The 15,928-nt window shown below is 38.7% G+C and overlaps 1 protein-coding gene across 5 annotated transcripts in view; it reads right to left on the reverse strand.

The window, feature by feature from the left end:
* Window positions 1-272: 272 nt before the first annotated feature.
* CEP152 (centrosomal protein 152) overlaps window positions 273-15,928 on the reverse strand; it is a 94,135-nt gene continuing 78,479 nt past the window's right edge. For 4 of the 5 annotated variants that reach the window (XM_045202021.3, XM_053928908.2, XM_053928907.2 and 1 more), the window contains 6 exons: window positions 13,205-13,366; window positions 8,099-8,195; window positions 6,683-6,786; window positions 4,425-4,581; window positions 4,076-4,179; window positions 274-1,774 (listed from right to left, as the gene is read on the reverse strand). In XM_045202021.3, the coding sequence (XP_045057956.2) occupies window positions 807-1,774; window positions 4,076-4,179; window positions 4,425-4,581; window positions 6,683-6,786; window positions 8,099-8,195; window positions 13,205-13,366 (1,592 nt within the window). In that variant the 3' untranslated portion in view covers window positions 274-806. Of the gene's footprint in view, window positions 1,775-4,075; window positions 4,180-4,424; window positions 4,582-6,682; window positions 6,787-8,098; window positions 8,196-13,204; window positions 13,367-15,928 lie in introns of all 5 variants that reach the window. The other variant, XM_053928905.1, reaches the window with a different exon arrangement.

Raw genomic sequence — 15,928 nt, forward strand, 5'->3', positions numbered from 1 at the left:
GTATTAATAAGTTAGCCAATTTCTACACCATAAATAAATATAAAAACTAACAGTTAAAATGTTTTTGGCTATATGACAAAGCTTATCATTTCCATTTTAAAAAGTCGTATTTTAGATAAAAGATTGTAAAACTGTAAAAGAGACAAAGAAAGCCTCTGGATGTCATAGGAGTTATGAAATGATGCAAATGTTAACTAAAAAAATTTACACTAATATTTTAAATAATATAACCAGGACACAGCTACATATTTTGTGGCAATCCCTGCAAAACCTCTTTTCCACTAACTGAAAGTAAGGATCAAAATTTTAGATACTTCCAGGAAAAGTATGTCTAGAATACGTATTCAATATATAGTCCTATTAAACATGGCCAATATAAAAAATTTAATTTGGCTGATTATACATGCAAATCATCAATGTTTACATTTTTTTCTGGATGAATTTCAAACATAATGTCGATAGAACATTTCTATATTATGAATTACAAAATAATTCATAACAATTCTATAGGCCATATGCAAGTTTTATTTAAATAATTTAACACTGCACAGAGAGCTAATTCATAAGTAAAAAAATAGACAGTTTAGCAACCAAATACAAACACCACACGGAAACAGATTACAGACACTACCAGTCCTTCGGAAGATTAAGGCAACAGTAATGTCTCAAGTAATTTTATGAGAATACTTTACTCATATGATAGATGTTATCAAAACATCTCAAAATAGAACCCACAAATTTTTCAGTATGAAGTGTTCCCTTCCAGTTTTCTTGTCAATATATTCTTCTTAAATACTGTACAACAATTAGCCGAGATTGACAATGGGGCTATCAAAGCCACTATCCTGTTGGCTAGACAGAGGAGCGATTAGTGTGCTGGAAGGCTGCTGATGCACGGAAGATGGTTCTGCACCGCTCAGCGTTTTGAAATCAGCCTTCCGATGCAGCGGGTGGCCAAGCGTCATCTGGATCTTCCCTGGCTGGGAATACATGGTTTCTTCTGACAGGTCTGGAAAGCGACAATTCTGACTATTTTTCTCTTTATCTGAAAGACAACCCACTGTTAAAAACTGTTTGAAATTACCAGACCCAGCTAGCGTATCCAGCGTTTCCCACGCCCCTCCATGACTGCTGCAGGGTCCAAGGGGGCTGCTGGAGCGCCAGCCCACGGAGTCACTGTAGTCCCCTCCGTCCTTCACGGGAGCTTCCTGGACACCCAAACATTCGCTTTTCTCAGATGCAGCATTCTCATTTCCCATCAGTGGAATACACTTATATACTTTTAAACCAAGTCTTTCATTAGGACCTTGAAAAGTTATGCGTGTAAATCCAGATTCAGAAAGACTAGGGACACTTCTAGGTGAGGATTTATTTCCACAAGTTCCAAGAAAGGGATTTTCAGCTGAATGCACACCTGATCCAGAGCCAGCATCACCAGCGAGTTCTTTCTTCTTGTGCAAACCATAGCCTCTTTCCCCTTCGCAAGGGACAAACTCAGGAGAAATGGCCCTTGGCAAAATGTCTGGTTGTTTGTGATTGTTACACCCAAACTGAAAGTCTGAATGTGACCCTTTGGGGCCCACAAGCTTTATGTCCCCATGTTCCGTGTCCTCCAACCGCTTTCGTAAGTCGCAAGCAGCCCTTCTCTTGGGAACGTGGCTGCACACAGTTTTCGTACTATTTGCGTTACTTCCAGTGTGACATGGTATATTCTGATTCGTGGCACTCCTGTTTGATTTTTCAACACCAATTATCTCTGAAGTCTGAGGCAGTACTACAACATACAAGGGAACACAAAATTAAGGAAATATAAAATTGGAGAAAATTAACATTGAAAGAAAAGGAAAAAAATTACATTTTTTATGTATTCCCAAAGAAGGTTTATTTATTTTAATCATTCTCAAAGAAAATACATCAATGCTGAACATTTTAAAATAATCTTTTACATACATCCATTAGATAAAGGTAGGGGATTTTGTTATTGAAATCTGATACATTATTATTGCTATCCACCTGATTATTTTCTGCAATAGATGTTACAGCATTTTAAGAGCCAACTATAACATTTCCAATCCTGTTCTGATGTCAAATATGGAGTTTCTGATGAAGAAAGTTTACTGGAAGAACCCCACTGCCCAAAACTTATGCCCAAACACAGTAACTCACAGTGATGAGAGTCTCTGATTTGATTAGACATTAAATCTGGTGGGAGGCAAAGCAGCCACATAGCATAGACTCACTAGAATCGGAGGCGTCTTATCTCCGAATAGTGTACCTTGATCTCAGTCCAGGAAAAGGGTTTGCTTCTACTGAAGATGTTATTTGCACACTATTGCTCCAGATCTAGAAAAAACTTTTCTTGTTGTATGCCACTGCCCTCTTCTACCCACAGTTCACATTACCATTGCAAAATTTACACAAATTATCTCTGTGCTTCTATGTGAAGAACATTTACAATATCAGACTCGTGGCTTCCTGAACAAGCTTTGCTTTCCAGAAGTCCAAAAATCCCATTTCCCCACAGATATGTTCAAAATCCCCTAGTGTGGAGTTTACCAAAGTTTTCATGTATTTTCATCAGTTTTGGCTTTCCTAAACATATCCTAAAGCTTTGTTTTCTTTTTGGTTGTTTGTTTTTCATGTAGAGAAAGAAACCATTTATATAGCTTCTTGGGAGGCTGTTGCTTTGTCATGAATTTTGGTCCCTTTTCATATTATCTCTGTGATTTACCTACTATTGTATTTAACTCTATCTACTATCAGCACTGCATTGGCTTGGGATGTCACCCTCCTCCCTTTATTTTGAAATTTAGATGTTCTTCCTGTGAAAATGACACACATCAGGATTATAAAAAACTGTTCAAAGTTGCGGTCTCTTCATGAGTCGGTTTAAGCTGTGCACATCTAGTTGATTGCCGGTATCTCAACCAGTAATTTTCTACTTACCCATCCTTTCCAGCTGTATTTTTCCTCTTTCTGGATTCCGTTAGATTGAAAACATTTTCTTTCAATCTTTTCCCCTACCGGTTTGAAAGTTACATACTCTATATCTCTATTGCTTATGGCTAGAGTTATCAGTGTCCATATCGTCTTGAAAATAGTAAAAATCTTAGCATATTGTAGTTTCCCCTACAATATCCTCTTAGATTTTCCTCTTACATTATACTTTTCTAACATTCTCAGGTCCTGCTGTTTATTCGAATGAATTCCATTTTTGTCTTGTTTTGAGTTTGGTGTCCCGTTTTCATGGTGCTGGCTTCCTATAGACACGTGATGACTCTTCGTTGAATGTTTATCTTTCAGGTGCCCTGCGTGTGCCATTTGTGCTGCTTGTTTAAGAGTTGGGAGTGGAGTGGGAAGAAGCGAGCTGCAGTGCAGAAAGACCTAAACGCTGGTACTCTGGGTATGTGGGCTCTCAGTCCCTGCCGCAGCTGGCCACCCACCTGGAGCACCGCCCTGCTTCCAGCCTCTTTCTTCCATTGCTCTTACCCAGCCCCATACTGAGGCTGAAAAAGGGAGAGGAGGAGAACTAAAGAGGGTGACCCCGCCTGGTTACTGCTGTTCTAGAACACCAGCTACTGATCCTGTTGGTATTCCCTAGGTTTGCTCCTCCAGTAACACACCACCTTCACATCACACGCAGACCGGTCGTAATGTTGCTCCTGCTTGCAGCTGTCATCTCTGGCAGTTCTGAACTGAGGTTCCCATCTCCAGTCTCAGACTGTCTTCTTTCCTTCGGGATTTCTCATGGCTTCTGGTCTGTCAATTATAACTTTTCTAAGCCCGGGTGTAACTTCTTCTTTTTGTCCTTTTAAAGTTGCTGTTTACCATCTTTTCTATCATTTCTATATATGGAAGCAGCAATAGAAAGCTGATGGTTTTGCTCACTCTGCCTACTTGAACTGGAAACTATACTCTTTTTTGGTACATTTCCATTTTAAGGAAAAAACACACACAACTTAATAAATTACCTCTTACTCCTTACATTTCCTGCTTTTTCATTCTAAAAATATTAAATATCTTTTTTTTAATAAAAGGGAGAGACAAGCCCTTCGAGTGACTCATTTTGACATACCTGACTCTGGAGTTTTGCTCTGGGATCTATTAGAAATAGGCGTTTCCAGCAATTTTGCCATTGTAGCTAGTTTGCTAGCAGCGTTCATAATCTTTTTCTCAGCTCTGTGGGAATTCCAGAATATGAAATTAATACAGTTTAAAGGAAAAAATGAGTCTCCTTAGCTCCAGGATTTCTGCTTTCCTATCAGCTCTGCCAACATTTAGGGTAGCACAGCATTTAAACAAACCTCTCTTAACCCCCGATGGCCGATCATGTAGAAATAGTGTGGTTAAGGAAAATGCTTAAAAAATGACAACATGCTGTCACGGTACTCTAAGGACACAGTGTTTGTTTAGATCAAACTTACCCTTCCTGTTTTCCATTATCCTGCAAGATCTGTTGGAGACAAGTCAAGTAATATTTGCGCATCTTTCGGGTGGTTTCTTGACGTTCTCGCAATACCTCTGCTTTCACCATTTCCGCGGCCCTTTCCTTACTCTCCCGAATGTAATGAAGCATATCACCTGGTGGTGAGGGGGAACAGAGGGATGCGTGTTCACTACCAGTTCTTCAAGACCAGGAGAGGCACACGTCAGACCGATTTTCTAAGAGATTAATTGATTATAGGTATAGTTTAAACACTAGTCTTTTCCACAGTCATTAAAATGGAATATTTCAGATCATTATTTTGGTAGACTCAAAGGAGAAGGAATCGTTTTAGAATTCTAAGTAAATGTAGCATATGCTCTAGGGAAATTCTGCCATATTCTGAAACAACGAGAGAAGAAAATAACCATAAATACAGGGTGAGGCAAAAGTAGGTTTACAGTTTTTTGCATGGAAAATACAATAATTAATAAATAACATAAGAATAAACTATGCTTCATGTGCTTACAACTATAAACTTACTTTTTCCCCATCTTGTATGAGGCACAGCAATGCATGCATTTTAGTTGTAAATTATGTCCAATTAAGAGAAGAGAAAAAAGAAATGCACAGGAAAGGGGGAGCCAGTAAGTAAGAGCCACCAGATAAAGACAGACAGAAGGAAGCACTGTGAGCTGAAGAGGCTCCTTTTCTGTTCACTCGTGGTCTGCAAATCCACGTTCACCATTTGTTCAGTTCTTTCAGCACCACTTACAAGTATCTGACCACTGTAATCTTACCGTCCATGAGAGATGTACGAAACACTACTGCAGAGAAAGGAATGAGGCTTATGTTGCCTTCTGAAATTTGCATTTAAAATAGTTCACACGTTTTCGAAACCTCTTCTTATCTTTAACTCAACATGCTTTGATTGGGACTACCATTTGTTAAGGTTGACAATTTTTACCAAGTCCAGGCCTGTTATATTAAGGATTCCAATTCAGAAAGGAAACTCCCTCTTAACATCAGTAAGCTTTCCTGAAAATCAGATGTTCTCTGCAGAAATTCTAACTGGTAGACTATTTTTAATTATTTGAAGTGGGAAAAATTAAAACAAAGTACATGTCAACACAAAATCTTCAACCAACTTCTCAAATGTAAAACAACACATACATACATAAAACAAGTTACCATATTAGGATGAAAAAATGCTTAAAATTTCACTTCCCAATCAATAAGATTACTAACAAAAAAATTGCCTTGTTTGTGGTAATAGGGCCCCTGTGAGCATGAGCAATGACTGAGATGCAAATCCTCTTAACTGATACTCAATAGGCTTTACAAACATCTACATGTGATTCTGATGATCTATCAATTACTGCTGGAACTTGAGACCTGTCCCACTCATTTTGTTAAAAATGAACGCAATTTTAGGAGGTATATATACATTTCTTCTATATAAACACTGGTTATTGTTCTGGAATATACATACATTCTATGCAAAATTGTGATTAAAAACCAGGAGTATTCTACTGGGAAAATACAACCAAAGATGCTCTGCAGGGTGTGTTGCACCTCCTAGCACTGCAAAGGACTTCATAAGTAAATTTATGTCTATGATTGAATCCATTATCCAAATAATGAGAAAAGAGAATGACCCTTAACTAGATCCATATTCCATGGTCCTTAAAAGTTTAAGATAGGAAAAATAATTGCTAATTTAAAACTCATGTGACATTTTCTTTGCTACCAGTTAAGGTGTAAGATTATGAAATTTTGTTCTAGCTGCTGTGGCTCAGTGGATTGAGGGCTGGCCTACAAACCAAAAGGTAACCGGTTCAATTCTCAGTCAGGGCACATGCCTGGGTTTGCAGGCCAAGTCCCCATACGGGGACGCGAGAGGCAACCAATCTATGTTTCTCTTGCACATTGATGTTTCTCTCCCTCTCTTTCTCCCTTCCTTCCCCTTCTCTAAAAATAAATAAATAGATAATGAAATTTTTAGTTCAATATCAGTGTCCAAAAAATAAAATAATCAACAACATACAATAAAAATAGCTCTATCCTTATGTCACTCCCAAAAGGTACTTGGGCAAAATGATCCCATACTGTCTAATTAGGAAATGTGTCAGTTGATCTCTTATATAAGCTTGTAAGAGTCGAACAAGGTAGTTTGAAAAATTCCTAAAAATTACTACTGTCAGTAACAAAAAAGGCCCAAACCATCTTAAAATCTTGGGACTCCCTTTAGGGACTTACGCTTGATTTTTTTTACTGCTTTAATGTACTGCCCACGAAGTTCCTCCAAGGCCCCCCGATGGCATGGCAAGGAAGCATTTTCAATGGCCCCTTCTGAAAGTGACCTAAACAGAAATAAAACATTGCAAAAACACAGCCAGTAAGTGAAAAACTTCACTTGAAAAAAATCTATTGGTATATATTCCAAAATAAACTGAAATGTGCTTAAAAATTCACATATGAGAATCTTTGTTATAAAGGAGAAAACTGAAAACAACTTATTTTTTAAAAGATTTTATTTATTTTTAGAGAGGGGAAGGGAGGGAGAAAGAGAGGGAGAGAAGCATCAATTGGCTGCCTCTCACATGCCCCCAACAAGAGACCTTACCTACAACCCAAGTATGTGCCATGACCAAGAATCAAACCAGCAACCTTTTGGTTTGCGGGATGATGCCCAACCCACTGAGTCATACCAGTCAGGGCATGAAAACAATTTAGGAGTTATGGTTTCTTAAATAAGTCATGGTAAACCCACATGATGAAAATCTATTTAGCTACTGAAAAGCATATAGAATATCTAATGAGATAGGAAAATGTTTATCTTATAAAGTTATTGTTTACAAAACAGCTTATCCAACATTCTCAATTTTTTTTAAACATGTACATATGATGTGTGTATATAAAGAAGTTTAAATGATACAAAACAAGAAGTCAACAGAGGATATCTCCCGGGGACAGGATTTTGGAAGATTCTTTATGCAATAGAGTCATGCACCACTTAATGACTGGGACGCATCCTGGAAAATATGTCATTAAGCTATTTTTGTCATTGTGCAGTCATCGCAGAGCGCACTGACACAAACCTTGATGGTCTAGCCTCCGACACACCTAGGCTAGCTGGTACAGCGCACTGACACAAACCTAGATGGTCTAGCCTCCGACACACCTAGGCTAGCTGGTACAGCCTGTTGCTCCCAGGCTGCAAGCCTATCTAGCACATCACTGGACAAAACTACATGAGATTAAATCAAGCACAAGACAAAATTATACCATCAAGAAACACAGTAGGTATGAACCAGTGACAAAGTTATCTTCAAGTATTATGCACTGTACATAACTGTATGTGTTGCACTTTTATACGGTTCAGCAGGTTTGTTTACACCAGCATCTCCATCTCCACAAACGAGTGAATAAGGTGCTGCAGCTCAACGGCTATGAAGTCTCTGGCAACAGGAACTTTTCACCTCCGTTACAATCTTATGGGACTACTCTCATGTATGAACAGCATCATTAACTAAAACATTGTTTTTTGGCACAGGATTATATAAACAATAACAATAACTGATATCCTTGGTATAATATTATTGATATGTTTAATATAAAACATTTTAAAGATACTTAGAAATAAGCAATTTCTGTACAATAGTAAAAGCATACCTTGGTGGTATTTTACAAAGTGCTCTCAGTTCTTCCAATTTACTCTTCATGTCATTGTTTTCTTCCATTAATTCTTCAACAACTTTACTATTCTCTTCTGAAAAAGAAGTTCATAGTGTATTGATCAATTGATCCCTCTTTTCCCTCAGTCTCCCATTTCCTTCAGTTCCCAACACAAATGTTTACAGAGGAAACTGCAGAATTTCCAGTTGCTCCCTGTGTCATTCATTCCCTGGTGAGCCCTAACATTACTACTCCCTGTTCTGCTTTCTCAGCCCTTGAAATCTGTGCTTCATCTTCACCTTCCCTTGGGTTACACACTGTTCTGGAATAGGTTTCCAATTGTTTCATATGTATGTGTTTTGTTTTCCAGCTGAGCTGCAGCTCTGTAGAAACTACAAGGTTTCTTGATTCCCTCTTTCCTGTGGAGCTTTGTGTACGGTCTCTGATCATAATGATCATTGAACAAGCACCTCGATACAAACATATTTTAAAAATAAGCTCATGTAAGTGCCATTTTCAGAATCACGGTCAGATTTTCAATTCTTTGAACTTTAAAAGACAAGATGGGGAGGCTGATGAGGTGACCTCATGTACCCTACTCTCTACCCTCTCAATGCACCCATAAACTGGGGAATGACTCATTCCATTCCCCCTAGTGATTGATGTTAACTTGTGTATTTTTAAGCCACTCACTCTTACCCTATCCCTTTCCAATAAATGGTACCAAGACAGTGGAAAGGAAATTTAAGAAACAAAAAGGAAGCAACCACAATAATAAAAATATTATCAACAAATTTACATTAACACAAATACTGAAATTAAACTACTGAATGACTTTCCATGACTACTGAATTCTGACCCTGACTGACCTCTTTTATCAGCCATTATTTTGAGCTAAGTACCAACTTTCTTGGATTATTTCTAAGTCCACAAATTACAGAAGATATCAGCCTCAAAAAGTACTGTGTAGAATACCAATTTCATGATCACAATGTTTGGTGTTAAATATTATTTATAAGTAATAATCCCATCCAGCTGCCCCTGTCATTTCATTATATAAAATAGATACGTGAGGTTTTCATCTAATTTTATAGTAGCTACATTTTATATACATCTACAGTTGGACAAATTAACTAAATAGTTAAGCAATCACTATGGGAACTATAACTGTTAACATTTCTTTTCTCAAAATTCTTAAAACCCATACTTCCAGCCAAGATGGAGGTATAGGTAGACTCATTTCACCTCCTTGCAGAAGCATAAGAAGGATAAAACCAATCTAAAAACAAAAATCAACCAGAACTGCCAGAAAATTGAAATGTATGGAAGTCCAACAACCAAGGATTTAACAAAACATTCATCCAGATGGGCAGGAGGGGCAGAGAGGACTCGGTGTGGCGCGGGCAAGGCAGCAGCAGTGGCAGCACGCACAATGGGTGGTCCCACATTCATGTGTGGCAGGTAGAAACCAGGAGGGACAACTGAGGTGCAAGCTATCCCAGCCCCAGGCCAGATTATGCAGCCCAGGGTTCCAGCACCAGGAAATAAAGCCTCATATCCTCTGGCTGTAAAAACCAGTGGAGGTTGGGGTGGGGGAAGAAAGTGCCAGTCTCACAGGAGAGTATGTTTAAAGGGCCCACAGGGTCCTAGAATGTATCCAAACCTACCCACTCGGGGAATCTGTACCAGGGTAGCAGCTAGAAGGGCACCAGTCGCTTACGGGAAGTGGAAAAAGTGACTAGAAACAAGGTGAGAGCCAAGCAAGCAGCATTATTCCTTCTCTGAACCCTCCCACACATACAGCATCACAAAGCAGCAAAGTGAGTTGCACCACCTAGGCAAATACCTAAGACTCTGCCCCTTACAACTTAACAGATGTGTCAAGACAGAGAGTCAAAGCAGCTCTACCTAATACACAGAAACACAAGAAGGCTGCCAAATAGAGGAGATGAAGAAATATGGCCCAAATGAAAAAGAACAGACCAAAATTCCAGAAAAAGAACTAAGCAACACAGAGATAGACAACCTATCAGATACAGAGTTCAAAACACTGGTAATCAGGATGCTCAGACAAATGACTGAGTACAGCCACAAAATAAAGAAGTAAAGTCTATACAAAGTGAAATAAATAAAAATATACAGGGAACCAACAGTGAAGGAAAGGGAGCCGGTATTCAAATCAACGATTTGGAACAAAAGGAAGAAATAAATATTCAACTGGAACAGAAAGAAGAAACAAGAATCCAAACAAATAAATAAATAACACAAGGAGAGGCTTAGGAACCTCTAGAACAACTTTAAATGTAATAACATCCAAATCATAGGGGTGCCAGAAGAAGAAAGGGAGAAGCAAGAAATTCAAAACTTATTTGAAAAAATAATGAAAGAAAACTTTCCTAATTTGGCATAGGAAATAGATGTACAAGTGCAAGAAGCTCAGAGAGTCCCAAAGAAGCGGGACCCAAAGAGGAACACATCAAGACACATCATAATTAAAATGGTAAAGGTTAAAAATAAAGAGAGAATATTCAAAGCAGCAAAAGAGAAAAGGGGACAGTTATCTACAAACAAGTTCCCATAAGACTATAAGCTGATTTCTCAAAAGAAACCTTGCAAGAAAGGAGCATCTGGCAAGAAGTATTCAAAGTGATGGAAAGTAAGGACCTACATCCAAAATTACTCTATCCAGCAAAGCCATCATTTAGAATGGAAGGGAAGATAAAGTGCTTCTCAGACAAAGTAAAGCTAAAGGAGTTCATCATCACCAAGCCCTTATATGAGATGTTAAAGGAACTTACCTAAGAAAAACAAGATCAAAACTGTGAACAGCAAAATAACAACAAGCTCACAACTACCAACTGAACCTAAAAAAACGAATTAAGTAAAAAACTCGAACAGGAACAGAATAATAGAAATGGAGATCAGATGGAGGGATACCAGCAGGAAGGGAGAAAGGGGAGAATGCAGAAAAAGGTACAGGGAATAAGAAGCATAAATGGTAGGTACAAAAGAGACAGGGGGAGGTTAACAATAGTATAGGAAATGGAGAAGCCAAAGAACTCATATGTACAAAACCCATTGACATGAACTAAGGTGGGGGGTAGGGTATTGCTGGAAGGAATGGGGGTACCAGGCAGAGGGGGGCAAAAAGGAAAAAAAAATGGGACAACTGTAAGAGCGTAATCAATATAATATACGTACAAAATAAAAATAAAACAAAAATTTTAAAGCCCTTTTTGCCTTAAATTTATTATTATCTATCTTTAAGGGACTTAGCAAGCAGTAGGTGGAAATTGACAGATTCTCATAGTTAACACTATTTACAAAGTGTGCTATGGTGACAGATATTGTGCCAATTGCTGGGACAGGACTTGGTCCTTGCCATCACCAAGTCAAAAGGAGAATACAGACAATCAATAGTTGTAAAGATGATGAATGTTTTAAAAATCGCAGGGAGTGTGGGGAATGTCCAACAGAACCTATTCAAGTCTGTGGTTGGGATTACTTTGCCGAGGAAGTAATGCATGAGGGACAGATGTGGATGAGTTAGCCAGGCAATGTGACCAGGATGGGAAGACAGATGTTTTAGTGGCAGGAGAAAATGTAAAGAGAACCAGAGAAAAGAGATGACGAAATCCATGCCATGGCCCTACGAAAGGGTAAGAGGGCCAGGGAAAGATGAGACTGGAGTGGGTGGGAGATGCTGGATCATAAGGGGCTTTTTAGACTCTGTTCAATGAGTATCTGTATTTCATACTGAGGAACACATGTGGCCCCGACAGGCTTTACGAGAGTATGATGATCCAATTTATTTTTTATAAGGTTGCTCTAGCTGCCTGATGGAGAACAGATAGGAGGAGCAAGAGGGAAAGCAAAAACTCAGCAAGTGACTGTTGTTGTCCAGGCAAGCAACAGAGGTGACTATAAGGCAAAAAGTAAACCTGTCCGCCAGTCTTTTATGCGTGATGCAATTATTTGGGACCAAGGGATTCAGTCTTTCATTCATTCAAACATTTACTATATTCTGGTATGTTGTGGGTGAACAACATAAAACATTCCTCATCCTCAGGGAACTTACAGGTTGGAAAGGGTATCAGTCAGGTAACCACAAAATTGAATACTGAATGGTGATAGAGGAGGAGCTATGGGTTATGGTATGGGGCCACACAGGAAAGGCCCATCTAACCCAGACTGGGGAAAATCAAGGAGGGTTCTGCAGACGAAGCACCTTCTCTGTTGAGTCTTAAAGGATGAAAGAGTTAGGCCAAAAGGAATGAGAGGGTACAGTGTAGGACACAGTGACATTATCACGTATAAGATCTAGCCGTAAAGAAAATTCCTGCCCAGTTCAGGAATCTGAACTGTTTCAAATGTAAAGAGCGCAGGGCATGGGATATAAGTGAGTAGTGGAAGGTAAGAGGATGCACCGTCATAAGCCCAACAGCTTCCCTTCTTATAAGGGCAACAGAAAACAGCAGGAGATACCCATTTTAACATTCCCTGAAACCACTGTGAAAATGGACTAGAAGGAGGCCCGATCAGACCAATATGCCTTTGTTCGCGTCTTTTCCCTCCACCTAGAATACTGTTCTCTTTGGCAAAGACCTTCATCTTTCAAGGCTTAGCCAAGCATTCCTTAACTCTAATAGGAGGAAGAGCCAATTAACATATTTTCTTCCCAGTTTACACGTCCATACTGCTGGTAGCACTCAATGCTGCAATTATTTATTAATCTGTGCTTAGTTCTCCTCACTTGATAACAAGCTTCTCGAAGGAAGACAGCAGGCTCGCACATCTCCATTGGAACCAGAATTTCGTCTGATGTATTTACTGTGGGACCCCCAGTGCCTAGAACTCTGCTTGACACACGCTGGGCACTCAGTGTCTACTCAGTCAAAACAGGAAGAAAGGAGTGTGATCTCTTCATCAGAGCTTTCATTTTCCTCTTCCTCTTTTGAGTTCAGTAATAGTAAAAATAAGGTCAAATTAGTTTACATGAATCCCCCCAGAGAATCAGTGCCTACATTAACTAAAATGTCATTTGGACATTTCACAAGGATCAAAGAGATTTATACTGGCAGCAGTGCTACCTTAAATGCTAACCTCCGATTTTCTCCACGACAGCTTTGTGCTTCCTTTCTAAATGCTGAAGATGCCTGCAGCATTTCTCCAGTTTTCCTTTGAGATCTTGACATTCCTGCTTTGCCTTTTCAAGTTCTTGGAAGCAGTGTCCACAGCATGAAGCTTTAATTTCAGGGATCTTTTCTGCAAAAATTAAATAGTAGAAAACCTTTATATATTTAGAATAAGAGATACAAGGAAGGAAAGAAGGAAGGGAGGAAGGGAGGGACACCAGATGACATAACTAAAGGCTACAGTGTAACTGGACAAAGAATGATGCTTAAGGGAGAGACCTGGGTTTAAATCGCATTTCCACTACTTACTGGCTGTGTGACTCAGACTGTGTTACTTAACCTCTCTGAGACTTAGTATTTTAATATATAAAATTGAATAATACCATCAATTTTAAATTGCTATGAAAAATAATGCTCAGACTTTAGTATTGAATGCCATTCCCCACTAAAAGGAACCTGGGATCTTCAAGAAATGGCTGATTCCAGTAATGGAATGGGGTATATATGAGATGAGGCTAGAGTATTTTGCTGTGCCAGAAAGTTAGAAATTACTCAAAAATACAGGCATGTCAAAGGACATAGGAGCCAGTTCGAAGAGGCTCTACTAGCTGAATCTGGGGCAATTTGAAATTTATTAACTACAGTAATGAGTCCATGAGTCATACCAATAACCCTACCAATCATGGGGTAGATGGATGGAAGGATGGATGGGTAGGCAGGTTGGTAAGTAGATAGGTAGATGGACAGATAAATAAACAAATAAATAAATAACCATACAAACAAACTGGAGGGGAGGATTCTTGACTATAACAAGCCACGTACCAACTGGCAAAAGTGGAGGAAGGTCTGGAGTTGGAAAAATTATAATTTTGCAACCACCGTGGTAAAGATTAGATCAGGTAAGTACCACCAATGATTGCTAAATATAAGAATATTTTCATGGCCTTGAAAGTGTCTCCTCACAGACTGCTCATCAGTTGCAAGGTGGGGAACCCAGTGAAGACGACTTCACAACACCTTGACCAGGTGCTCAAACAAACCTCACCAATAACAGACACCGTGCACCTCCAGACGTGAAACACGTCACCTACGCAGTACTCCAGCCAAGAAAACACAGCCTGGGTCCAATCATGAAGAAACATCGGACAAACCCAAAATGAGGAAAGTTCTGTTAAAAGCCTTGGGGGGAGGAGGAGGAGATGTTGGAGAGAGTGGAAAATGTGCCTCCCAAAAATGTCAATGTCATAAAAGGCAAAGAGGAGTTGTGGAAATATTCTAATATTCTAAATGAAAGGAAATTAAAAAGACATCTAAACATATGCCTGACCCCAGACAGAGTCCTGTACTGGAGGGGAAAAAAATGCTATGAAAGACAAAATTAGAATACAAACAGTAGACTGACATAGTATTTTCACCTAACGTTACAGTTACTGTACTAATAAGCTTACACGAGAAAAATTCTTTTTTTAAATACACACTGAGTCCTTTAGGAGTAGAAGGGCGCGATGTGTATAACTTGCCCACAAATGGTTCGGGAGAAAGTGAAATAGTCATGTACACACTCACAGAGAAGAACGCAAAATGGGTAAAATGTTAGCAATAGGTGTATCACGGTAGGGTACTTGAGTGCTCTTTGCAACTATTTTTATTTTTGCAACTTTTCTGTAAGTTTAAAGTCATTTCCAAATGAAAAAAAATGATTTAAAACTACCAGGAGGTATAAGTGTACAAAAACTGTTTGGCACAGAACCTGGCACAGAGCAAGCATGTAATAATCACTGTGGCTATCAGTAATATGTAGTAGCATGTAGAATTTATAAGATATCTAAAAATGACACAAAAATGGATTACTACTATTAATGTCATTGATATTATCATAAAGTAGAAATATCAACTGCAAAGGCTCAGAAGCCAATATCCAGTATGTTAATGTAAAATCACTGGCCCAGCAATATTACTCTTAGCTCTCTCCTCACTTTTTAGTTTCATTTAAATGGTGACATTTATGTTCATAAGCATTGAAGAATTAATAGAGCATCACTTTGGTACCATACACTGCTTTATATTCTTCACTTAAGATACTGTTGTAAAACTAAAAACCAGGCAAATGCCCATTAACAAGAAAGTAAATAAATTATTGCATGGTCATACAATGGAATACTATACAGCAGTGAAAAGGAATGGCCTAGAGCTATATGTGTTAACACTAACAAATCTTAGACGCTTGATATTAAGTAGAAAAGCAAGTTACAAAGATTACACATATTAATCCATTTTTACAATGTTAAATGACACACAAAATAAAGCAACAGCTTTTTGAGGGTACCTATACTTGATCAAAACATAAAGAAAAGCAAAAGAATAATTTTTTTAAATGAGACTAATTGTAGCCTCAGGGCGTGGGGAAGGTGTCAGAACGAAACTGCAGTGAAACAAGCGCACAGCAGTCTGCAACAGTACCGGTCATTTTCTGTTTCTTAGTCTGACGGCGGGTTCCTGGTTCCTGGCCTTCATCACTCACATGAGCGTGACATGTACTGTTTGCGTGTGTCAAGAATCTCATAATTAATGTTTAAATTGCTTTTAAAAATAATGCGATATTAGAAGAATATAACCACTCAACAGTGGCACTTTCTTGTAGGATTCCAAAGGACTTTATCTCTTACTATATGTTTTGGATTATTTAATGGAT

This window comes from Desmodus rotundus, chromosome 7, assembly GCF_022682495.2.
Source record: "Desmodus rotundus isolate HL8 chromosome 7, HLdesRot8A.1, whole genome shotgun sequence".
NCBI classification, from domain to species: domain Eukaryota; kingdom Metazoa; phylum Chordata; class Mammalia; order Chiroptera; family Phyllostomidae; genus Desmodus; species Desmodus rotundus.